Source organism: Castor canadensis, chromosome 1, assembly GCF_047511655.1.
Source record: "Castor canadensis chromosome 1, mCasCan1.hap1v2, whole genome shotgun sequence".
Classification (NCBI taxonomy): domain Eukaryota; kingdom Metazoa; phylum Chordata; class Mammalia; order Rodentia; family Castoridae; genus Castor; species Castor canadensis.
The window spans coordinates 147,896,314-147,920,348 of record NC_133386.1 but is presented as its reverse complement, the minus strand read 5'-3'; the positions used below and the strand labels follow the sequence as shown (position 1 = coordinate 147,920,348).

General features: G+C 42.9%; 1 protein-coding gene across 3 annotated transcripts in view; it reads left to right on the top strand.

Annotated features, from left to right (window-relative positions):
* Positions 1-24,035, top strand: part of Scube2 (signal peptide, CUB domain and EGF like domain containing 2) — a 68,813-nt gene that overhangs the window by 16,187 nt on the left and 28,591 nt on the right. For 2 of the 3 annotated variants that reach the window (XM_074041099.1, XM_074041097.1), the window contains exons 5-16: positions 3,126-3,251; positions 6,054-6,170; positions 6,875-6,964; positions 10,479-10,595; positions 11,545-11,667; positions 14,049-14,165; positions 15,574-15,696; positions 16,133-16,249; positions 16,500-16,583; positions 18,209-18,313; positions 20,621-20,776; positions 21,161-21,367. In XM_074041099.1, coding sequence (XP_073897200.1) covers positions 3,126-3,251; positions 6,054-6,170; positions 6,875-6,964; positions 10,479-10,595; positions 11,545-11,667; positions 14,049-14,165; positions 15,574-15,696; positions 16,133-16,249; positions 16,500-16,583; positions 18,209-18,313; positions 20,621-20,776; positions 21,161-21,367 — 1,482 coding nt within the window. The remainder of the gene's footprint in view (positions 1-3,125; positions 3,252-6,053; positions 6,171-6,874; positions 6,965-10,478; positions 10,596-11,544; positions 11,668-14,048; positions 14,166-15,573; positions 15,697-16,132; positions 16,250-16,499; positions 16,584-18,208; positions 18,314-20,620; positions 20,777-21,160; positions 21,368-24,035) is intronic. The other variant, XM_074041101.1, reaches the window with a different exon arrangement.

Here is a 24,035-nt window from a genome sequence, read left to right as displayed (position 1 = left end):
AGTTACCACCCACTCACCGAAAGTTTGTAGGGATTCACATAATTTCTTAGCTTTGTACTCCAGAGCCCTGGCTCAGCCTTTCCTCTTTCTTTCTACAAGACCCTAGACTGATTAGAGACCCAGGCTCCTCAGATAGAGGTAAATATAAATGCAGTTCCTTCCAGCAACCTGTGTTTTCTAAATTTTCTGCAATTCAGACATTCTTGGATCCCCAAAAGGGTATTTCAAATGGACATATTTGTCTGTAATGAAAAACCAAACCCAAGAATTTAAACAGTGGCCTGGACGTGCTCTCTGTGATTTTTTTTATTGTGTTTCAACCTGATTGCTTGGTAAATTTGTGTCAGTGAGAACCACCATATTACAGCAATTTGTAAGGGAGACCTTCCATCCTAGGGTTTTAGTTCTTCAAACAGAACAACGCATAAATGGCTTTTCTTTAAGACTTCCTCCCTTTGTGCATTTTGAGCCCTTAGCAATTGTATCACTGTAGACTTTAACCCCCAGTTGATACTCTAAAAATGGGTAACAGAAGGTGAGGCTGTCGGCTGGTATTTTCTATTGCTGTTTTGGTTTTTTTTTAAGTAATTATTTACTAAGCAGTCTTCAGTAACAGGGATAATAATAGCTGATTCTGAGAATAGGCTTAATCTATTGATTAAAAAAAAAAATCCCTAGAGTTCCCAAACCTCTGATACAGAGATTGTGTGTTTTCACCCATGTAATGGGGGTAGGCTGGAGAGAAGCACATCGCCTTCAGCCTGCCTTTGTTCCTATTCATGGGTGCTCAGGCTCTCAAAATGAGCATTCCTCTTTTGTTTTGCCTGCTCTGAGAATATTCAGATGGTGTACTGTTGCCCTGTCCTTGTAGTTAAAAGGTGTCAGGGTAGTGAGGAAGGTGCTATTACTCTCCACAGAGCCTGTTTCCCATTTTACATAGTGTTTTTTGCCCCATTCTCGAGGCATATTCTTATTTTATATTCAATTTTCAGAAATATCTTTCAGTGGAACCCTGTGCTGGGGAGCACCAAAATGGGGCATCTGCAGTGTTTCTGAGATGTTTCCCTTCCGATGAGCCAACAGCTCTAGACATGACTGCCAGGCTAGGTCCCCAGGAAGCTGGGACCTTTTCTGGGCCTTTTATTTGGACCAGATTCTTCTGCCTCCCCTGGCAGTGGCTAACTTTTGAGTCAGGGTCCTATGAAAGGCTTTGGGATCACTCTTCAAAAGCCATCAGCATTTCTGCAGTTGTCTAAGCCTCTGTTACCTCCTGCTAACTTTGGGTCTAGCTTGATACCATAGAACGTCAGAGGCAGCTTCTCTGTGTGTCTGGAAGGCATCTTGCATGTGGTTGGTCATTCTTAGGAAATATTTCTTGTGTAAAGGGTCACTTTGCAAACATCTTCACAGACCTGTAAACAGAGTGAAAGAGATGATGAAGATGAAGTTGACCTGTTTAGGAGTATTCTTTCCAGGTGCTTCTGCCTCCAGTTCTTGGGCACTGTAATATTTACCCTGAGTGTTTCTGGCACAGTTATTTCAAATGCTCTGCTGACCCAAAGAGGAATACAATGCTTGAATGGTCTCCTTGGGAAGACAGGATGCACTTCTGGAGGCAGTTTTCACCTTCTGCACCATCTCAGTACTGGGGAATGAATGACATCTTCAGAAACTACCAGCCTGAGCAAAGAAAGAACTCTGCACCCATCCAGCATAAGTCCCTTTCTGTGCTACTTCACAGCAGCCTTCAGCAGGAGCCATTGAGTCCTAGCAATGTACAGTAGGTTGGGGGTGGGGACAGACAGCTCAGGACTGTCAGATGAAGAGCAAGCTGGTTTTAGGAAAGACCCAAGAGAGTAAGGGACATCTTTACTGCTGTGCTGTCTTTTGGAATAAGAATATCACCTGTTTGTGTTGAAGTAACTATTCCCATGACACACGGGTGGTGGGCTCTGTGGTAAGAGGTAGAGAGAAGAGACTTGTGGCTCCATTAGAGCCTATTGGCTAAAGTTTTAGGGGCACAAGACTAGGATCTAGTTGGATCCTAAAGAAGTTGAATAAAACTTTTTTATACTCATGTTTAAAACAGTGCTACTTCCAGTACTAGCAAGTGTTTTGTTAGTAGAGAGCCAATGAGAACCAGGCCCATACGCTCAGGGATGTTTTCAAGCTGTATTGTACAAATAAATACCAAGAAACATCATCTGAAAAGCCCTTGGTAACATAGTACCAACTGGTAGATGTCTAGAATACACTGGGTGTGATACACATCCCTTCAGAGTGCTGGCAGGCAGCAAGGTCCCAATGAATTGGTTTCATGGTGAGGCACTCCATCATTTAGATGCACATTTAACGGTTCAGGAACATAGCCATTTGTCTCCTTTCCCATCACCATTAGTACAGATTTGGCGTGATAGAAATTTATAGCATATCAAAAAAAATTATACAGTGGCTGAAGGAACCACATGCATAAGCACTGTCTCCCTCATTCCCTCTCCCTCCCCCCTTTCTCTCTGTGTCCTTGTTGTGTTATTGTATGATACTGTCTGTCAGAGGAACAGGCCAATGAACTATCTGAGAGTAGTCACATAAGAGAAGTCCCTGCAGGTGTCCACATGGTGATGCCAAAATGTGTCACCTCCAGGAAAGTGTGGATTAGGTGGGGTTGGAGAGGAGGGTTGACATTTTTTTGAAAAGTGTTTTCAAGGGAATGGGAAAAAATTGGGAGTCTTAACCTTTCTATTTGCAAATTTGCTTAGAGGGATTCTCCTTTTCTCTTTACATTCTTGATCAGTGAATGAGTAAAGATATGGCAGACATAAAAACTCTAGGTCCTTGTTCCTGGGCCCAACAGGCTCTGATCTCACAGCAAGCAGAGAGCTCCAGTTTATTGAGAAGACCCTCACCTCTTTAGGACAGTTAAGGCATCATATCTCTTGTGTATTATAAGAAATCTTTTGTGTCTCTATTAATTGACCCAGCTTGATTTTAATGACACATTCTTTTAAATTGTGGGGCTGATGAAGACCCAGGAAAGCACATCTGTGGCCCACCCCTTGCAGCTTCCCTGGGGCTCAGGATTCTGATCGCAGCCTGGTCACCCGCTGTATGCTGCTGTTTTGCAGAGGGCCTGAGCTGCATGAATAAGGATCATGGCTGCAGTCACATCTGCAAGGAGGCCCCAAGGGGCAGTGTCGCCTGCGAGTGTAGGCCTGGTTTTGAGCTGGCCAAGAACCAGAGAGACTGTGTCTGTAAGTATGGACTAGCACTCAGCTACTCACATGAAGTGCAGCAGCCTCAGGGAAGGCGGCTGGCCGGAGCACTGTCTTCCATGGAGTGCTCATTTTGCAGCTAAATGATGTCTCCTGAAGGGAAGAGAAATGATGTTTTAAAAGGAACTAATTAGGAGGGAGAGAGGGAGGGATAAAAGAGGGAAGTCAGGAGGGTGTGACACCATCAAAGCACAATATATACATACATATATGGAGCTGTCACAGTGAAGCCCATTAATTTTATAGTTAACATGCATTGATATTTATTTATTTGTTTGTTTATATATTTATTTGCAGTGTTGGGGATTAAACTCAGTGCTTTGAGCAATCAAGGCAAGGACTAATAATTATAATTTTTAAAATGAACTACTCAGAAAGAAATGCAATTCAATAGTAGAGTGTGACTATTGGGAGGACAGGGTTCCCTGTTTCCTCAGAATAAAATCAAATTTCTCCATTTGAAAATCACAGCTCTTTGTTACTTGGTCTCTGCTTCACTTGTATGTCCATCTGCCTCCTTTTTCCACATGCTCAACTCCTTGCCTTTTGGAGGTACCAAAAACATAGGGTATCTCCTTCCTCCCTTTTTTGCCTTCCTCCCTTCCTACCATAGTGAACTCTTTTATTCAGTCCTCAGCATTCCATCTAACGTCTAGTTAATAATGATAAGGATCACAGGTACATTTTTTGGGAACATTACAGGCAAAGGCTTGCCCAAGATGTACCATATTTTTCCCCTTTAATTCTTATAAGCACTAGCCTGTGAGCTAAGTAGTAGTATTCTCATTTTCAATTGAGAAAATTGTGGAAAAGGTAAAATAACAAGGTCACTCTGAGAGTGAGTGGCAAATTAATATTCAACTTCAGGTCATCTCAAATTCTAAAGCCATGCTCTTAATCACCAGGCTACACTACCTCGGAAACCTTTCTGTGGTCTTGGGGTGGGGCAGCCATTGTGTATTTTGGCTCCCTTGCACTTTGTTTATTCCTCAGTTGTAGTGCATGATGCTCTAGGTTGAATCATGTGTTTGAATGTCTCTCTCTCCAGCTATGAGCTGTTCCAAGACAAGAACTTTGTCTCATCTTTGCCTCTTAGCCTTCCCCTGGTGCCCACCACAGGATCTGCTCAATACAACACTTGTCTAATAAATGGTGAATGGAGGTGTACACAATGTGGACACAGCTGCCACACAATTGTGGTTAAAGAAAAAAAAAGAAAGAAAACCAATGGGTAACAAGAAACAATTGCCAATTAATGGTGCTCCCAAGCCACATGCCAGAGAAAACACTGAGGGTTTCCATTTAGGATCTCTTCCCAAAGCCATGGACAGAAACTTGTGCAGTGTGTTAAAACTCATCCTTTATAGTGAGGAGATGGTTTTGCTGGCAAGAGACATCTCTCTCCATGGTCTCCATCTTAAAGCAATGTGTAACCTCAAAGCCCTCCAAACCATGGCTGTCATTCTCGAACAACAGGTTCTGACAGGCTCTTCCATCCCTACTCCCAAGTGAGACTGTTCCTTTGGATTTCCAGGGGGCTGAGCAGAGCACAGACCACTTCCACATTCAGACCTTCAAAGGGGACCCATGCCCTCCAAAATTGACATGTGTAGCTAGATTCTCAGCCTTTCAGTTTTTTAGGGACCAATTGCTGGATGTAGGGCATTTAAAAGCTTATTTTTTTAGAAAATTAAATATTTTTAAGATGTCATTGTTTAAATATTGTTATAACAGTTGCAGAATTAAAAAAGAAAAAACTAGATCTTGAATCATGCCATATAACCAGCTTTTTTTATTTTTTCATATTCCTATTTTGTTTTTATTTATGGGCATATGCAAGTTTTATGTAGATATCACAGAACAATTTCTTTCTTACATTGCAAATATGTAATTAGTTCTTTTAAATTAGGAAAATTACAAAGGCCTATGTAAGAATTCAAACACGCATAAGTGTGTAAAGAAAACATGTACTCTCCCCTCCTACTTCCTTTGCCAGAGATAACTCTGTGGACAGTTTGATAAGTAGATAGTTTTATAATTGGTTTTTGAAATTTATATTTTTGGCCTGTCATCAATGCATTTGTGCATAGTTTATGTAATTATTGGTTAATGTTGCATTAGTTGTGTGCAAAGAGTCATCATTATATTACCTCTGATTAACTTCCCTTTTAATGAATCCAGATGGAATCTGATGAGAGAAATCCTAACATATATGTACAAATTAAATATTGTTAGTTTATTCTGGACATGAAGTGCTATAGCATCTCAAAGCCTCATTGCAGCTGTGCAAGTAGACAAACTTCTCCAGACAGAGCAGAGCCGTAGTCTAGAATCTTTTGGTATAATTTTCCCTAAATAGTGAGAATCCTCCCTAACCCTAACTTTCCTGTCTCCATCCTCCTGTATAACTTTGTTCAAACCTGTATTTTACCACTTCTACAGTTTATGTTGTGACTACCTACTTACACAGACATGGTCAGAATCTGACGAGATAGGGTGTGTTCAGGGTGATATGGCCATAGACCATGGTCAGGATCTGAAAGGTAGTTATCTCTTGTTTTTTTAGTTCTGGGGTTTGAACTCAGGGCCTTGTGCTTGCTAGGCAGGCACTACCACTTAAGCCACTCCGCCAGGCCAGGAAGTATCTCTTTTTTGTACAGTGCATGGCTTGTTCTAGGCGCTCAAATACCTGCAGAGTGAAAATCAGAATTCCTCTGGAGCAAACATCACCCTAATTGTGGAAAACCCAGTGCTTTATGTATTGATTCATTTTGTTCTCAGTGACCTGTAACCATGGAAATGGTGGGTGTCAGCACTCCTGTGAAGATACATCTGAAGGCCCCGAATGTAGCTGCCATCCACGGTATAAGTTGCACACAGATGGGAGGAGCTGCCTTGGTGAGTGCTAACCCTCACTCTGGGTGAGGGTCTTCCCCAGCCTGCTCACCCCTATCCCAAACCCTAACCTTAACCCTTCATTCTTAATGGTGTTCAGCACCTGATGCAGGGTGTTGCTGGTGGATCTGGCCCAAACACCCTGTGCTGCTTCACATGCTGCAGTGGGAATGGCCTGGTTTGAGAATGGAGGTCCCCCTCTCCCTGTACAACCTGCTGGTATTTTGGAGACTGGGACAACACATCCCAGAGGGCCAGGATGACAGGAAGTTAGATCTAGCTGTTTGTGATGACACAGGAACCTTTACAGTCAGCAGGAGACAGGGATGCATATTTCTATTGGGATGCCTACCGTTTCCTTCGTGGTATGTCCTTGCTATCTCTATTTAGAGGTTTTCAGGCCCAGGTCCTTTTTTGTCCTGAACTAAGGGACACTGGAGTGAATCTGAAGCTTGAATCTCACGTATCTCTTTGGTCAGTGCAATATACTTCCAAAACCTTTTCCATACTTAGTGTTTGTAGGGATCCACTGCCATGTAGTACACTGTTTCGTGCAGAGCCTCAATTTCACACGTTTTTATTGAGCGAACAGAGTCACACATCTTACATTGTTTTTGAGTGTGCAATTTCAGCAGAAGTGGTTGTGCAGGTGATAAATAACCTGACTAATCCCGCCTGAGAACTGTGGTCTTCTGCTTCTTCTGTAGAGCGAGAAGATGCGACCCTGGAGGTGACAGAGAGCAACACCACCTCAGCAGCTGATGGGGATAAGCGGGTGAAGCGGCGGCTGCTCATGGGTAGGCACTTCCTCTCCCCCCTCCCTGGGCACTGTCATTGTGCCTTTCCCTCTGTAGCTCACTGCATCAGGCCTGAGCTTGGGGACCATGTGCCCTCAGGCCAGCTGAACTGGGAAGAACAGCTTCTTAGAATCTGGGGAGTGTCTATTCTTTATCCACTGCTGTTGCTTAGTCACCATCCAAGACCCCTGGTACTGTGGCAAGAGGGCTGGCCAAGCTGTCAGAATAATAAGGTTGACATTCTGGTGTTGCCTGACTGACTATGAGATTTGGCAAACCGCTCTGAGAATATCTCAAGGTCTTTCTTTCAAATGAATGTAATGAAATCTGCCTCTTAGGCCTATCAGGAAGCTCAATTAAGATAAGAATATGCAAACATGCCCAGAGTCCAGTGCCTGGGACATAGTGGATGGCCAGGGAATGTCAGTTCCCTTTCTTCTGAGTAGCTGCAATGACAGAGGCACTTTGGGCAGTCTCTAGCTTAACATGGCGATTTGTCTGTTTTTATGCTTGCTGAGTCTTCCATTTCTGACTCAGCCAGTTATCAGTAGAGATGAATGGGGAAGAGTGGCACTTGGCTGGGAATTTGGGACGGTTGGCCAGCAGGCCTGACAGTTGAGGTAGAGATGAGAGAGCAGAGGACGAGGCTGTGGGGGTGGGGCCAGACAGAGGCTTTGACACATTATTCTGGAGAGAGTTTGGCTCATCTTGAATAGAACTGATCTTTTGACAGCTTCTGGATTTACTAGTCAGATAAGATATTGCGCAGCCATCGGTTACCAAGTGGGTAACCTTTCTGAGCCCTTTTCTGCTCTTTAAAAGTTGTATTTTTAATTACCTTAAACTAAAACAGCACATATAAATACCATAAAAACTTAATCACCATTGGACTTACAATGAAATATTATTTCTTTATCTCATAGTGTCTCATTTTCTTATCCCACCAGAGTCCACAATTCTCATCTCTCTCTCTCTTTCCAGTACTGGTGTTTGAATTCAGGGCCTTGTGCTTGCTAGGCAGGTGCTTCCTCTCTTGAGCCACGCCCATAGCTTACAGCTATTTCGTGATGTGTCAGTTTTAGATAGTAGCTTTTGACTTCCCACTTTGGAAGACTAGGTTTTAGCTTTTGTTGTTTCCTCTCTCTACCACATCCACATCCACCCTGCCTCCATACCCTTAATACAGTTCTATCACAATTTAATTCAATAGTATATGTTTATGTTATTGTGACTATGAGTCTACGTAGGACTCACCCAAGTCACATAATGTGCTGTGATTGTGTTTTCTTTCTTTAGTTAGTTTTCTAAGTACCACTTACCATTTCTTTTGCTAGTCTCTGGCAGAGCTCTCTAGAAGCCTTTCCAATGTGTTCAAATACTGCAGGACACTTCTCAACTCAATTTTCTCCTTTGACAGATCTCTTCTGAGGCTTCCCAGTGCTCTAGGAGGGCCTGACTCCTGGCCAGCAGCTCCTCTCTCAGCTGGGTCTTTCCCATGGGCCTAAGAATTCCCTTCACAGCTCTCATGTTTTGGCAGATCTCATGTCTTGTCCTTTGTCAGTTTACATTGTGAGATACAGGTTTCTAAAAGCTTTGCATGGTTGAAAATGCCTTCATATTCTATCCTCATTCCTTAATGAGAATTTGGCTCAGTTAGAATTCACAACTGGAAAGAATATTCCATCAAAGGTTTAACATTAGTGCTCCAATGTTTTCATTCTTACTCTCCATTCTTTGTGTAAAACCTGTGAAAACTCCTTTCTGGAAGTTTCCAGGATCTTCTCTTTGTCCCTGGTGATCTGACATGTCACAATAATATCCCCTACTGTGGAACTATTCCGATCTGCCATGCTGGTACTCAACAGGCCTTTTCAAGATGAGTATTCAAGTTCCTTGGTTCTTTGACAATTTTCTTTTCTCCATTTTCTCTTTTCTTTCTATCTGGAACTTCTATTAGTTGGCTTCTGTAACTCCTGAATCAGTCCTCTATTTTTCTCTTTTCTTTTTGTATTTTTGTTCTACTTTCTAGGAGACTCTTCATTCTATTCTTTCTACAAATTCTTTTTCAAATTTCTGCTGTCATGTATTTTGAAGAATTTTACTTTGATGTTTTAGATCCTCAAATGCTAATATCTATGTCTTTTTCACTTGGGCAGGTCATTTAGCTGGAGAGGAACCTTTCAGCCTCGGACTGGGGAGGAGATAGGCTTAGCTGCCAGCTTTCTGGGAGCTGAGGTGGTGGGGGGATGGTATAAGTTTGAGATCTCTCTTTCCAGGAACCAGACTTTCATCTGACTGAGCCTCTCTCTCCTCTACTATTGCTGACCTATCTTTGGTCCAACTTCTGGCTACAGCCAGAATAGGAAAGGGGTGGTAATATGGTGGTTGTGTGGAATTAAGAAAGAGCTCTAGAGGTTTCTTATATGGGCTCTCAATCACTCTACTTTAACTCCATCCTCATCTGTTTCTAGTGCAACTTGATACCTCCAATGCCTGGACCTTCCTGGGATTCTTTGGTTCATATGAGCTTTACCACTTACTGACAACCCCTCTGCAGACCCTTAGGATTTAGCTTTCTGCTACTCCAGTTACTGCTCCTCTTTTGACATGCTACTTCCAGAATATTTGACATTTAAAAAAATCTATTGTCTCCTCTTTGTCCTTAAGAATTTACATGTTTAAAAATCTACATACTCTCATTTTAGAGAGGTTTTGAGAGGGAACACAGATAAACATCCACATTATTGCTTTCATATTTGGTTAAAACTAAGCTTGTTTCCCCCAGGCTATAAAATGAGGCAGTTTGGGAAGCTTCTGGATGCGTAAGGGCTAACGGTTGAATGTCTGTTGAGGAGTACTTGCCCATTAAATGGAATAACTGCACAAAATGAAGAATTAGAAGGCCATTTAATTATTGTTCCTCATCTTCATAGTTGCAGTTTAACAACTGTGGCTTATTTTTCATGTTGTGGCCTTTGTAACTTCAGAGAAAGTTAAATTTCTTTGTAAATTGGCAGTTGCAAGGATAAAGTCACTAGCTGCAACAAGGGAATGGTTGGAGTAGGCAATGCTTACCCTTTTCTGCTGTACCCATTGCTCAGATTGAAAAAGAAGTTTCAGGATTAAGAAAAAACATCCCCCTTTGTCCTGTTCTGCATTCAACCTAGCCTCCCAGATGTGGTCAGACTTAGCAGGTTACTGCCTGTGAATCAGCATGGACCTTTAGTGGCTTTAAATCTGCCCAGAGTGGGGGAACAGCTCTACTCTGCAGGCTGAGGACATCTTTATCCCTTTGGTCACCTTGACCAACTTTCTCAGGAACTATAACCCATTTGATGAGTGGAAAGAGCTGCACCTGCTCTTCTCTCTATCTCACCTGCAGGTGGCAGAGACTTAGGGTGTGACCATGAGTACCCTGTCATGCTTCCTGACTTTCACAAACTTTGTCAAATATTAACAGTTGTATCAGCACCTCTTTAGGAAGCTAACTGCCGGTTTCCACCTCCTTGGTCAGAAACATGCGCTGTCAACAATGGAGGCTGTGATCGTACCTGTAAGGACACCTCAACAGGTGTTCACTGCAGTTGTCCTGTCGGCTTCACTCTCCAGTTGGATGGGAAGACATGTAAAGGTAGCCTTCCCCTATCCAGAAGCTGGGGGGCTGGAAGGAGGGAGCCCTATGCCGCTGATGTGGGGGTGGGGGCAGCTCTTCTCTTCCACACCCTCTGAGTGACTCTAGATTTGCTTATGATTCACATTGATGGGAGTTTTTCCTCCCTGGGCTGGTGGACGGTTATAATTGAGTAAGCTTAATTAGAACCAACTTAATTACACTAACTGCTGAGAAGGTCAGTCTCTACAAGCATCAAATGATCCATTTTAGGCAGTGGCCTTATTAGAAAAAGACGTTTCAAGGAAACATTCATTGGCAGGAGATAATATCAACCTATCATAAATAATAACCTCCAGATCATTATGTAAATAGCAGCCAAGATTATTATCCAGAGCATTTAATGAATAACTGTACATTAACTTTTACTGATGAAGACAGACCCCAATGACTTGCTAGTATTTCATGGGCAAAAGTACAAAGGATTAGCTCTTTAGCATGATAAAAAACAGATAACCAGTTATGAGATGAAACAGAAAAGATAAGATTGAGTAGAAAAAAATCTATCTGATCATTGTACGATTTGCCAAAACAAATGCTCTAGTCTCTTACAGCTTTAATCATTAAGCTACAATAGAAAGTATACTAATGAAAGCTATCTTATCTTGAGAGAAACTCCAGGATAAGAATATAACAGGATATCACTGATTCCCAGCATTTGTTTCCTTAATGTTTGTCAAGGGCATCAGAAGTCAGAGTCCTTACCTGGATGGGGCACTTGTCTTTCAAAATTGGTTTAGCCAGACAAGAAAACATGTGTAATATTAAAATCATCAGTGAACATTCTTACATGCTTTTATGGGTCTGCTCTTATTTCAGAGAATAATGAGCACACGCAATAGCACTTTAGGGATTTGTGGGAAGCAAAGCAAGTATTGCTCTTTGATTTGCTAGCCCTTGCCTATTACAGATATCGATGAGTGCCAGACCCGAAACGGAGGTTGTGATCATTTCTGCAAAAACACCGTGGGCAGTTTTGACTGCAGCTGCAAAAAAGGATTTAAGTTATTAACAGATGAGAAATCTTGCCAAGGTATGTACTGAACATGTGGCCCTCTGGTTGGAACAGAGAAGATAAAACCTCCAGCGTGGCACAGGCCGACTCACCCAGCTTCCTGACAAAGTCACTAATCCAACCTCCAACCTGGGCTTCACTTATTTCATCTGTTAGAGGAAAACCACTGATGTAGCTCACAGGTTTATTTTGGAAATTAAGCTGTTAATGATTAGAGAACACCTCAAAAAACCCATTAAATGGTGTGATTACAGTAAAGCTTGTTGCTAGAAATGGAACGGAATACAGAATGTAAGTAGGGTTGTACTGCTATGTTGAAATTATGAATAACTTTCCTTTTCTAAAATTTCCTAAAAGTTGGTGGCAATAAATCTGTAGATTTAGGTAACCATACCTTCTTAGCAAAAAGTTGGGCTCAACCATAATCAAGACCAGGAATCAGTTGGTCTCTTACTTATAGCTTTTGTTTTGAATAACCAGCTTCTGATGCTGAGAGAGGGAGAATGAAGAAGTAGGGTGGGGAGCTGTGGGGAGGAGATACTGTTGGCCCTTGGATAGGATTGCTTGTCCCTTTTCACATACATGATTTTCACATATGGAAGGCAGAAAAAGGACTTCCCTAGGCAGCAATTGTTGGCATTAACAACTGTTTTGGGTGATAAGGTCTTGGGGCACATCATCATTTATAGTTTTAGATGAGTACCTTTTATGTTCTATTGATATGCAGGAAGAAGTTCTCAGTAAAGATGTTCTGTTCTTTATCCACTTCTGGCAATAAGGACTACCTTACTTTGTTAGAAATCTCAGCATCAAATCAAAATCAGAATACGATGTACGATTTCATTTCACACAATAAAATGGAACATTATCTTTTGTTAACTTTATGGTGCAAATTAGGTTTTTCTTTCCTCTTGGTTCGTTCTTAATATAATTTGCTAGGTAATATGTTCTCCTTTACATCCAGTGAGTTCGTTCTAAGTGATCATTGTGTGGTTTTCTTCAGTTTGACTTGGAAAGCAAATTTGCTGTACCACATAATGTATAGAGCGAGCAATACCGTTTAAACTGTGTAAACACATTAAAAAGGAATTAGGAAAGTGATCTCATTATTTTTGGCAAAGTGAAAGCCCATAGTGAGCAGCCAAAGTCAGCTACTGAACGGGTCTGCTTTCTCAGCAACTGGCTGATATTAATAGCAGATTTCATAGAATGGCATCAATTAAGAGGAAAGAATCTGACTTTTTTCCATTTTTCAGTGATCAGTCTTGGTAGAACAAATATTTGCACAGAACAAATTTGCTGAAGAAATTGCCAGAATTTCTGGGAAAAGCTAGGGATAAAAAGGATTTGCAAGAATTTGCCCTTTTTTTATATTGCTTTTTCATCTTTCCTGATCCATCCAAATGTTTGTTTTTTATTAATGTAGTCTCCCATGGCACATTCACTGTTGAAAACGTGGTCTAGCAGCAGTCTGGTTGGCTTCCACTGAATGCTTCACTGGTCCTGGCTTATCCATTTGGAGTCACAAGTTGTAACTGTTAAAATCCTCCAAAGAGCTGAGGGAGTGACACACTGAAAATCTAGTCTGCAGGAAAGATGTGAGGACCAGACCAGGGAAGAAGACATGATCATTTAGGCAAATGCAGCCTCGTGGTGCTGCAGCTAAGAGTGTGTCCACTGAACCAGGAAGATGGTGGGCATATGGGAGCTGTACCACGGGGCAGGAACAAAACCAGGAGATTGACTGAGTGGATCCAGTTTATAGTATAACCACCTAATGTCAATGTCTGCCATAGAAAATTAGTATATTAGTGTTAATGGAGTTTTATTTTATTTTTTTTTTATTGTTGAAGGCATTAAAACCCAGGATTAACTGGCCTTTTGGGGCCAGAAGACTAACTTTGGAAAGCTCAGAAAGAAATGGGAACTAGGTTTACCTCTAACCCAAGTATTTTTTTCTTTTGTTTCACCATAGCTTCTAAAATTATGGTTATATTACTATTGTTTACCAATAATAATACAATAATAATAATGTATAGCTAGCATTATTTGTTATAATTTATAAAATCCTCACTTGTATAATTTATATAATTTGTATGATTTATATAATTTACATTATTCAGCCCTATCAATAAGCATGGGTGGGAGAGATATCAAATAAGCTTCAAGGCAAGTGCAGTTTGGAACAGAATTTGGAAATAAGGTCACTGGCCATGACTATACTTATTATGGGCTGCTCAACATTTTGTGTGACGCAAGTGAGGGAAGAAAATGAGTAGATAGTTTTTCCTTCTGTGTGTGTTGTTTTTGTTGTTGGTCAGTACCTGGTGTTTGTTACAAACCTCCCCACTTACCTGCCAGAGTTGGCTTCAGTTCCCCTCTCCCTTTGACAATTACAGATGTGGATGAGTGCTCTTTGGATCGGACCTGTGACCACAGCTGCATCAACTACCCTGGCACATTCACTTGTGATTGCAACCAAGGGTACACCCTCTATGGCTTCACCCACTGTGGAGGTGAGCGGCTGCCCCTCTCAAGTGAGGCTGGGCTTGGTGGGAGCAGGGCCCTCCCCTGAGGTTTATTGTCCTAATTGGGGTGAAAGATACATTTCTGTACAGTGGCAACAAGTCCATTGACTCAAGAGAAGCATGTGCTGAAGGGAATCTGCCCCATTTGTACCTTGAACACATCAAGTATGCAATGGAGCAGAGAGAGGAACTGAGCTCTTTCAGCTGTGAATTCTTGGTTCACTTTACTGACTTGCCATTCTGTACAGAGAATGAGAGGCTCTTGCAAGAGCTGAGACCCTGTCTGCTAGGCTTTCCCAGAAGACCTCAGAAAGACTTGGCAGAGCACTCTTTAATCCACAGCCCTTGGCAGAGCACCCTCAAATCCACAGTGCTGTGCTTGGGCCCTGGCTGCAAAGCCTGTCTTAGTTCAAGTCCCACAGTTAGGTTTTGGAGCTAGAAGTGGAAACAATTGAGTTTATCTCTCCACTCTGCACCCATTTAACAATATGTTCTCATGTCTCAAAACCTTGTGGTCAAGCAAGACTGTGGCATAAATCACATGTGGTACCAACTAACTCATGTGCAATTCCCTTGGCCATCATATTCACCCAACAATCATTGATCTTTTTTTTTTTTCAGCAGTACTGGAGTTTGAACTCAGGGCCTCACACTTGCTAGGCAGGCACTCTATCACTTGTGCCTTTCACCAGCTCACCCAGTAATCACTGGGAATACAGTTTTAGCCTCCAGTCCAGAATGCCTGAGGCCTCCAAAATAATTTTAAGGACCTGTGAGAGTTGGGATCCACTGACAGGAATACTTGGTGTCCAGCCCTCATGTGCTTAAGCAGAGTGGACAGTGGTAGTTTGCTATAGATACATTGACTCTCTTCTCCTTCTCAACATATTCCCAGTGACTAAAAACACTCTACCCAGTCCACCAAGAAACCCCAATGAAATGAACCCTGAATGCAAATATGAATCTGGGATTAGATGGAACCAGTTTCTGACCTGGACTCAGTCTTAGGCTAAAGAGGACTAGTATACATGGCTTCTCTTCTCTGTACCTCAACTTTGGAAATAGCCAAATAGGGGGATCTTAATTCTGTCTGTCTCTTTTGGTGCATACCCCAGAGGAGGGTGTGGTTTTCCTAGAAGCCTGCACAATCTGCAAGTGCAAGTGGTTGGTCCCTTCTGAGTGTGTGGGGGAGGGACAATGGCATGGTGAAGAATGGAACCTGAGATCTTTCCAGCAGGGCTCATGCCACTGGGGAGTGGTGTGTATCCAGCATGTGCCAAGTGCATATCCTGAAAATCACTGTCAGTCATGTGACTCTCGTGCTGCTCCTTCCTCAAGGGAGGGATAGTGTTAGCGATGACATGCTGTTGTGACAGGGGAGCATTTTGTTCCACAGACACCAACGAGTGCAGTATCAACAACGGAGGCTGTCAGCAGGTCTGTGCGAACACAGTGGGTGGCTACGAATGCCAGTGCCATCCCGGGTACAAGCTCCACTGGAATAAAAAAGACTGTGTGGGTAAGGGGTGCCAGCCCGCTGTGGTGCAGACTTGGCCATGGTGCTCACTGTGGGCCCAAAGTGAAAGGCTCTGTGCCTCCCATGTCCCAGGAGTGCACCTGACCTTCACTGAGTTCTCCCCTCTGTGGCAGCAGCCACCCTTTAAACAGTCTGAAAACAGGAGATACTTTGCAGGCTCTTTGGCATTTCCTTCTGTGCTTCTGCATAGGTTGAAACTTAACTTCTGTTTTCCGGTTGCTTTTCTGCATGAAAAAAAAAAAATTACGAGACAGGAGCTCCTTGATCTTGTTGGGAAATGAGGCCTGGTGTCTGTTCTGTCTGGATGTCAGCTCTGCCTTCTTTTCTTAGAGCCTTTGGTGTACAGGACTTTGCCATCCTTCTCATACTTGGAAATGTCCTTTTCTTTCCACAAGTGTCTGTGTTTTGTCCTGTCTAGAAGCAAAGGGGCTCCCGCCCACTAGTGTGCCATCCCGTGTGTCCCTGCACTGTGGTAAGAGCGGTGGCGGAGACAGGTGCTTCCTCAGGTGCTACTCTGGTATTCACCTCTCTTCAGGTGAGTGCCCGTCTCTGGACAGAACCTCATGCCAGGGTCAGGCCTTACCTGTAGGTGTTTGATAACCTCAAAGGCCTTTCAGGCCATTGACCAGATACTTCCTGACCACCAGAAGCCCATGCTTTGAAAGCCCTTGTCCTAGGCAGTCCTCTCCTTGCCCATGTGGAGTGGGGTGGGGGCGATTTCAGTTACTACCAGAATAACCTATAACTTTGCTTAAACATTTGACAATCCACATTCTGTCTGTCAGGACTGCAAGAGGCCTACTCTGTCACCTGCGGCTCTTCTTCTCCCAGAAACAAACAGCAAAAAACAAATGACTCTGCTTTTGGGGGTAATTACCAAATCTACATGTTCTCTCTGTGCTTATTGTGTTCAGTGGGTTTCATTAGTGAGGGGCATCAGCTTTGTTTTCTTTTTTCTTAATCTTGGTGCTGTGAGCATGTTACAGGGTGTTCTTGTTTGCAGCCATGGTGCCTGAAATCTGACTCACCCGCATAACAGGTGCCTGCTCAGTGTCCACTGTGTGCTTGTCCTGTTCAGCCCTGGTGGGTCATCATTGGACAGAGGCCCACAGAGCTCTAGAACTGGAGATTCAGGCCTCTCAAACTGCCTATACCCCACACACCTCAAAGGTCGAGCAGAAATGTGCCTATGACATTACTGGGCAAGGGAAGCAAGGATTCTGTCTCAGAAAAGGGGCCCAAACCCTTTGCAGTTTGTCAAAAGACCAAGACTGAAATCCAAAGTTTTGAGAAGGGCTAATTTTCCCAGATGTGGAGATATTACCATTATGTCATGAGAACATCCGAATGAGTGAATGAAGCCCACAATGCATCTTGAGACCCAAAGTAAGACATTAACTGAGCAGTTAAAATATGCCAGCCACCATATGATATGAATGATCTGATCTGATCCATACTGCAACCCTCTGAGTCAATCTTATTTTTATCCTCATTAACCACACAAAGAGACTGAGGATCAGAGAGGTAAAATAACTTACCCAAAGTGACTCAGATAAGAAACAGATGAGCCAGGAGTTGAATCCAGACAGTCTGGATTCAGAGTCTGAAGTACTCTCCTTTGCTGCCCTTTTCACTGGACATTTAGACCAAGCCCTAGGGGGCAACAAGGTCTGTTTCACCAAATCCCCCAGTGATGATTCCTTGGTGATTTGGAGTACCCCAGGGGTGGGCAAGTAAAATAGATAACAGTTTCTCAGTTTTTGCTATGTACCACACAGTAGGCTAAACATTTTTTTGGCATTGTCTCATTTAATTCTCATAACAGTCTGGTAATATAGGTGCTTACTTGTGTCTGTTTTACAAATGAGGAAACTGAAACTAAGGAGATTAAGGAACTTGCTCAAATTCTTACCACAAGCCAAACAGCTGGAATTCTAATCTAGGTCATGGGCTCCAGAGCCTAACACATGTGTTTAAGACAGATTCTGGAAGGAGAACAGAATTCTGCACATCAGCCCTTCAAAGTGGCACCCTGGCTTTCTCCCAGACCCTGGAAATCCTAACCACATCTGGAATGGCAGCCTCCTCAGCCCTGTCCTCCCAGGGCAGGCACACAAAGGAGAGTCTTCCCTTTCTGTTTACCTCAAAAACTCTAGCCACATTTGAGCTGGAGAGTACTGGCCTTCCTTTGTAGGAAGTCACAACAATGGCCTCCTCTTTTTATTTCACTGTAGAAGTTGTTTTGGGTCTTTTCTTTGTTATGTTGGAACACTGGATCTGTCTCTCCCATAAGGTATTAAGCTTAACTCTGAGAAGGCTCCAGGTGGTCACAGGGCAGGGTAATGGACAGTTCATGAGCCAAATCTTTCTTGGTCTTAGCTGAGAGAGGGGCAGGGTGTGGGACCCAGCCAATGGATAGCTCGCCAACACTTACCTGGGTGTTTCCATTCCTTTGCTTCTGAGGGTAACTTCTCTCACTTATTTCTTTCTGAAGATGTCACCACCATCAGGACAAGTATAACCTTTAAGGTAAATGAAGGCAAGTGTAGTTTGAAAAAGGCTGAGCTGTTTCCTGAGGGTCTGCGACCAGCACTACCAGGTACGGAATCGGACAGCTGGTGTAGGGAGCTTGCCTATATGTGGGGAAAGGGGCCTGTGACAAGCTGAGCTGCCGGGCCAGGGGCACACAGATAGAGGTGTAGCTGACTCAAACACACTTCAGTTGGGACTGAACATTCAGAATCCACAGGAACTTTCTTCACCAGAGGAAGCAGAGCCTGGCTTAGTGTGCCTCTGTATTTCTGGGGGTATACCTCGGCACTTTGTGAGGAGGTAGTTGGTGAAGCTCTGGCAAAATCTGGAGTTCGTATGAGTCAATAACGACTTCACACAAATTAGCAACTTGTAATTACATTGGGTTAAATATTCTAGATCTTAGAGTTTGCCTGGCATGTAAGCCAAAGCAATGAAAGAAAAATAGATGGCTCAGAAATGATAACTTTGATAAACAAAGATGTAATGTCCAGCATTCCTACTGGTTTAATTTTTGGAAGCTGTGACTCCATTGGCTTCAACAGAACAGATAGTATTCAAGTATAACTGGCCTTATTGAAGCAAGCAGAATCTAACACTCTTCTTTCTTCCTTATTTTACATTCCCAGTATTATTTCAGAGAATACTTCTGGAGATGAAAAAAATAGGATTTAGGTGTTGGAAGGTTTCTTTCCCCAAAATACCCTTAAATAATTCCTATGAACAGAATGCCTGCCTAGCAAGCACAAGTCCCTGAGCTAAATCCCCAGTTCCACAAAAAAAAGAAAAAAATCATATGAGCAAACAAACACAAAGCTCACTCTTGTCACTTTTAACTGCCTATTGATAACTAACCAAGATTAATTTTGGCACCTCCATTTGATGGAATAGTATGTAGCTATTTATTGTATGTATTCAGACTGTTTAATGACATCCGAAAATGTTCTTGTTATATTGTGAGAAGAAAAAAAGGAGACAGTAACATTTTTTGTATTTAATACAATCCAAATTGTATATGAAAAGTGAAGTAGAAGGAAAGAATGGAAAGCTCACTTATATCATTAGTAGTGGTAATATCTGGGTGGGAGGATGATGGGTGATTTTAATTTTTTTCTACATTTGCCATATTCTTGAATTTTATACTTTTAAGTTGGAGGAAAATATTATTTAAAATGAGTTTTGAGGGACTGGTGGTAAGAGCATTTGCCTAGCATGTATAAGGCCCTGGAATTTGATCCTTAGCATCATAAAAAGAACTTACTTAATGGGATTACAACAGTACTAATTTCTTAGTTTTGATAAATTTGATGTTAAATTAAGGTGTTAACATTAGGGGAAACTGTGTGATGGGTGTATGGGAACTCTATGCTGTCTTAGCAACTTTTCTATAAATGTAAACTTACCTCAAAATAAACCGTTTTAAAAATGGGAAAATTTAAAGGAACAAAGTTCAAAATGAATATCTGTTTAGTTTAAGATTTGAAGTTAGCTTCTTGAAAAGGCAAAATAAGATCTTTGGGAGAAAAACAGAGGAAATGAATTTGCCTCTTCCCTTTGGCCCCTGGATACCAGTTGCTTTGAATGTCCTTGTAATATTAAAGAAGAATGTGGTATAAATTGTTCTTCAGTAGAGTAAAGTAAGGTTCCAAAGCAGAGACAAATTAATCGTGTGATTTGGTTTGGTTTGGTTTGGTTTGTTGACAGTCTTTAGTCAACAGATTCACTGGAAGCCATGGGGACAGGGGATCCAGCCAGCCAGTGGGGAAACAGGGATGTGTAAAGCCCTGTCTTCCACAAACATCCCGCTGTCATCCTGGATGCCTTCATGATGCTGTTTGGTTTAGTTGACTCTTTGTGTCACTTGCTGTTCCTGGTTCTTTTTAAAACGATGTGCTTTCCAACTTGCCCTTTGGGTCGGAATTGCACCAAGGTCAGTTCTCCTGAAAGCAGGAGTTGGTTTCCTTTCTGCTGCTGTGCTCTTTCCCTATTTGAAGCCTCAGCCTCTACTCGGGCCATCAGCCTAGCTTCAAGAAAACCAACTGTGGGAACACGGGTGCCCCTTAGCGAACCGTTAGCAGGGAATGCAAAAGGACCCCTGGTCTGGTCTTCCACATATGTGGCTGGTCAGTCAGAAACACCCATGAAAAGAATTTTCAAGAGCTAGGTTGTAAAGTTATATAGGCGGCAATACTGGCTCTTCAAAATGAAAATGTTACCAGGCTCCAAACTGGGGGCTTGCAATGGCTCGGCATGTGGAGTTAATCATGTAATCCCTGGAGAGTTGTTTTAATGAAATGTTTACAGAGCACTAGCGAATGTTCAGCTGAGTGCTTTGCCAGGACTTGGCTTCCGATGGTTTTGTTTCTTCATACAGAGCAGCAGAGCTCAGTAAAAGAGAGCTTCCGCTACGCAAACCTTACATGCAGCTCCGGCAAGCGAGTCCCGGGAGCCCCTGGCCGACTGAGCGCCCCTAAGGAAATGTTTATCACTGTTGAGTTTGAGCGTGAAACTTACCAAAAGGAGGTGACAGGTTGGTCTAAAGCCATCTACCATGCCAGGCTTCTCACAGCTTGCTCCTTTTTCTTTGCCTTTCACTTTTCATCATTCCTGGGGGCGGGGGAGGCTAGCAAACACTGAAGTATCTCCTGTTTTATTCTCACCCCCAAACTACATTGAATTGGTTTAGGACCTGATGATTTTTGTTTGATTCATAAAAACTCAAAACTACCCTTTGGGTTGACAAATTTCTGTTTGAATCAAATGCTGTCCAGACTGCTAGGTGTCCACCTCCAGGTGTCTCCCTTTTCAGTCCACTGGGAACTCAGGGTGTTGGTGGGTCCTGCAGTTGATCTGGACGTCCTCCCACAGTGCAGCCTGACCTCTTCCCGGGCTGCTGCCTCTCTTGTTTTTGTAGCTTCTTGCGATCTGAGCTGCATGGTAAAGCGGACAGAGAAGCGGCTGCGGAAGGCCATTCGCACGCTGAGGAAGGCTGTCCACAGAGATCAGTTTCACCTCCAACTCTCAGGCATGGACCTGGATGTGGCTCAGAAGTCTCCCAGAACATCTGAACGACAGGCAGAGTCCTGTGGAGTGGGCCAGGGCCACGCAGAAAACCAATGTGGTGAGTAGTCAGGACATTCTTGTTAATGGATTTTCTTTGAGGGCTATACACACTAAGGGCACTAACAGCAAGTGTGAGCCGTTCTTCTTTCTCCAGGCTCACTCCAGAGAACATTCTGAATGCCCTTTCTCATCTGGTAGCTGTCATTGTAGTGGCCGTCATGCTTACTAGGCCAGGAGCTCTTTAGGAGCTGAGATTGAATGTCGCTCACTTTCCTTTCCCCAGCACCTGTCACAGTCCTGGCTTGGGGTGGGCACTGAAGTCAGAGACAGGGTTGGAGAGAAGAAGGATGCTGCCTGTGAGGGTTTGAGATATATTCAGAGCACTGTTCCCTGACTGCAGCAGGAGCCTTCTCCACACTCCATCCTCACTGTTCCTGTTGTCACCTCTCTTTGACTTGACCACTGGTGGCAATGAACAAACTCCTATTCATAGTTTTGTGCAGAGGCAAACCTGGGGGCCACTCAGGTGCCTTGTGAGATCCCTGAGGTTCAGCTTAAGGCTCCTGGTAGCATCAGTTCCATGGTACATTGGTGTGTGTGTGTGTATTTCATAGCAATATCAATTCTGTGCCTCTGATAAATCCAACAAGTGGTTCCAGGACAAGAAGTTCTAATTTTGAGATTTGTTTGTTTTGAGATTTGAGACTGTTCTGGGCAATTATGGGTGATGCTACCTCATAAGTCTTAGATTGGGACTGGGTCTCACTTTATAGAGATAATGATGAGTTCTTGACTTCTCATCTGTTAGAAGCACAATGCTGAGCTCTGTATATGTATTATGTTATTTAATCCTAATGGTAGCCTGACCAGATAGGGACAAATATGTCCTTGTAAGTAACAGATGAACAGACTGAAGCTCAGAGGGCTAAGTTCTCTAGCTCAAGATTTCACTGATGATCTAATTCCAAAGCCTGTTCTGCTTTGGTCTCAAGTAAGGTACACTTCTATATTGGGATCCCTTCAGAGGAAATAAATGTCTTTTCTGAAGTGTTAGTAAAATGATCAGGACAAAGTAATTAAACCAGGTAGGAGTAATAAGTTAGAGTTTCTGAATAAGCAAAGCAGAACCCAGCTTTTATTCTAGAGACTGGTCAGTGGTAACACCACAACTCTAATCTCTTGCTTTGTCAAAGCTTAGTGAAAATCAAATGTAACTGTCTATAACAGGCTGTTTCCCAAAGAGTTTTGACTTTTAGTCCAGTTGATTCTCTTAAGAAGAAGAAGAAGAAAAGAAGTAAGAAAAAGAGGAGGAGGAAGAGGAGGAGTGGGAGGAGAAAGGGGAAGACGAGGAGAAGGAGAAGTTGGTTTATTCTCATTTAAAATTCTAAGAGTTCCAGATTCCATACCCAAATAGTGGTGAGAGTTGGCTGTTGCTTCCTTGTCTTCTAGGGTAAGTTAAAGAAACTCCCAGAGCAGGCAGGCTGGTCCTCCTTCTGGTCCCCAGAACTAACTTGTACATACATCTCTCCCCCACACCTCCATTTACTGTCCTGTGGGGTGAGGCCTTGAGGCTCATCAAGGAGTTTTCATGACCAGTTAAGAGTTCGGGATAAAACTAGTGTCAGGGCTCATGGATCCACTCCTGAGGAGAATATTGCCAATACTATCATGGAGATGCTTCTGGGGAACAAAAGCCTATGGATAAGGAGCAGGAGAAGTTTCGTGACCTTGACAGTCTATGAAGGATGCTTAGGAGAGGGTTTATGTCGCTATTGTGGTATGTGAATGTGTCCCCAGGATGCTAAATTTCGTTGGATTTGTTTCTGAGGAAAGGCAGCATGTCTTCTCTCAAGAGCTCCCTCTAACACTGGATGAATTTTATAGCTCACATGGGACCCAATCAGATCTTCCCTGTCTGACAGCAGTGTTGAAGATTTTACTAGGCAGAGAAAATAGCACAAGGAATTGCTAGTGACATTCTGTATTTCTGCTGGAGGGAGAAAGTAGGTAGAAGGAGGCATTAGGAATGTTAATTAGAAAGGATTTTTACCTAGTAGGCACATGGCATGGCATAGTGTGTGTGTGTGTGTGTGTGTGTGTGTGTGTGTGTGTGTGTGAAATGCTTGGTTTCCTGGTGTTTTCCAAACTCCAGATAGTACATACAGTGTAGGGAAGCCTCGGATAGTTCTTAATTCTTTTTGGAAACGATTTTCAGTTATCTGTTGTCATTCTTGTTGCTATAATGTTACTCTTGGAGGTTGGGTAGCTTTATAAAGAAAAGAGATTTATGTTGGATTATGATTCTGAAAATTCAAGGTCAAGGAGCCACATCTGATGATAGCTTTCTTGCTGGAAGTCTTGATGAGGCACAGGACATGACAGGCGAGAGATGAGGGCTTGCTCATGAGTGTCTTCTTACCTCTTTCCTTTTTTTTCTCCTGTTGTGTTTTGTTTTGTTTTGTTTGAGATGGGGTCTTGCTTGCCCAGTCTGATCTTGAACATATGGGCTCAAGTGATCCTCCCAATTCAGCCTCTTGAGTAGCTGATACCACTCTCCCTCTTTTTCTAGAGCTCCCAGTTTTTAATCACAGGGTCTCTGCTCTGATGACCTTAGCTGATCCTAATCACCCCCCAAAAGCCCATCTCTAATCACTAACTTTCTACCTTCTTAATACCTCTCAATGGGGATTGCATCTCAACACATGAACCTTTGGGAAACATACTCG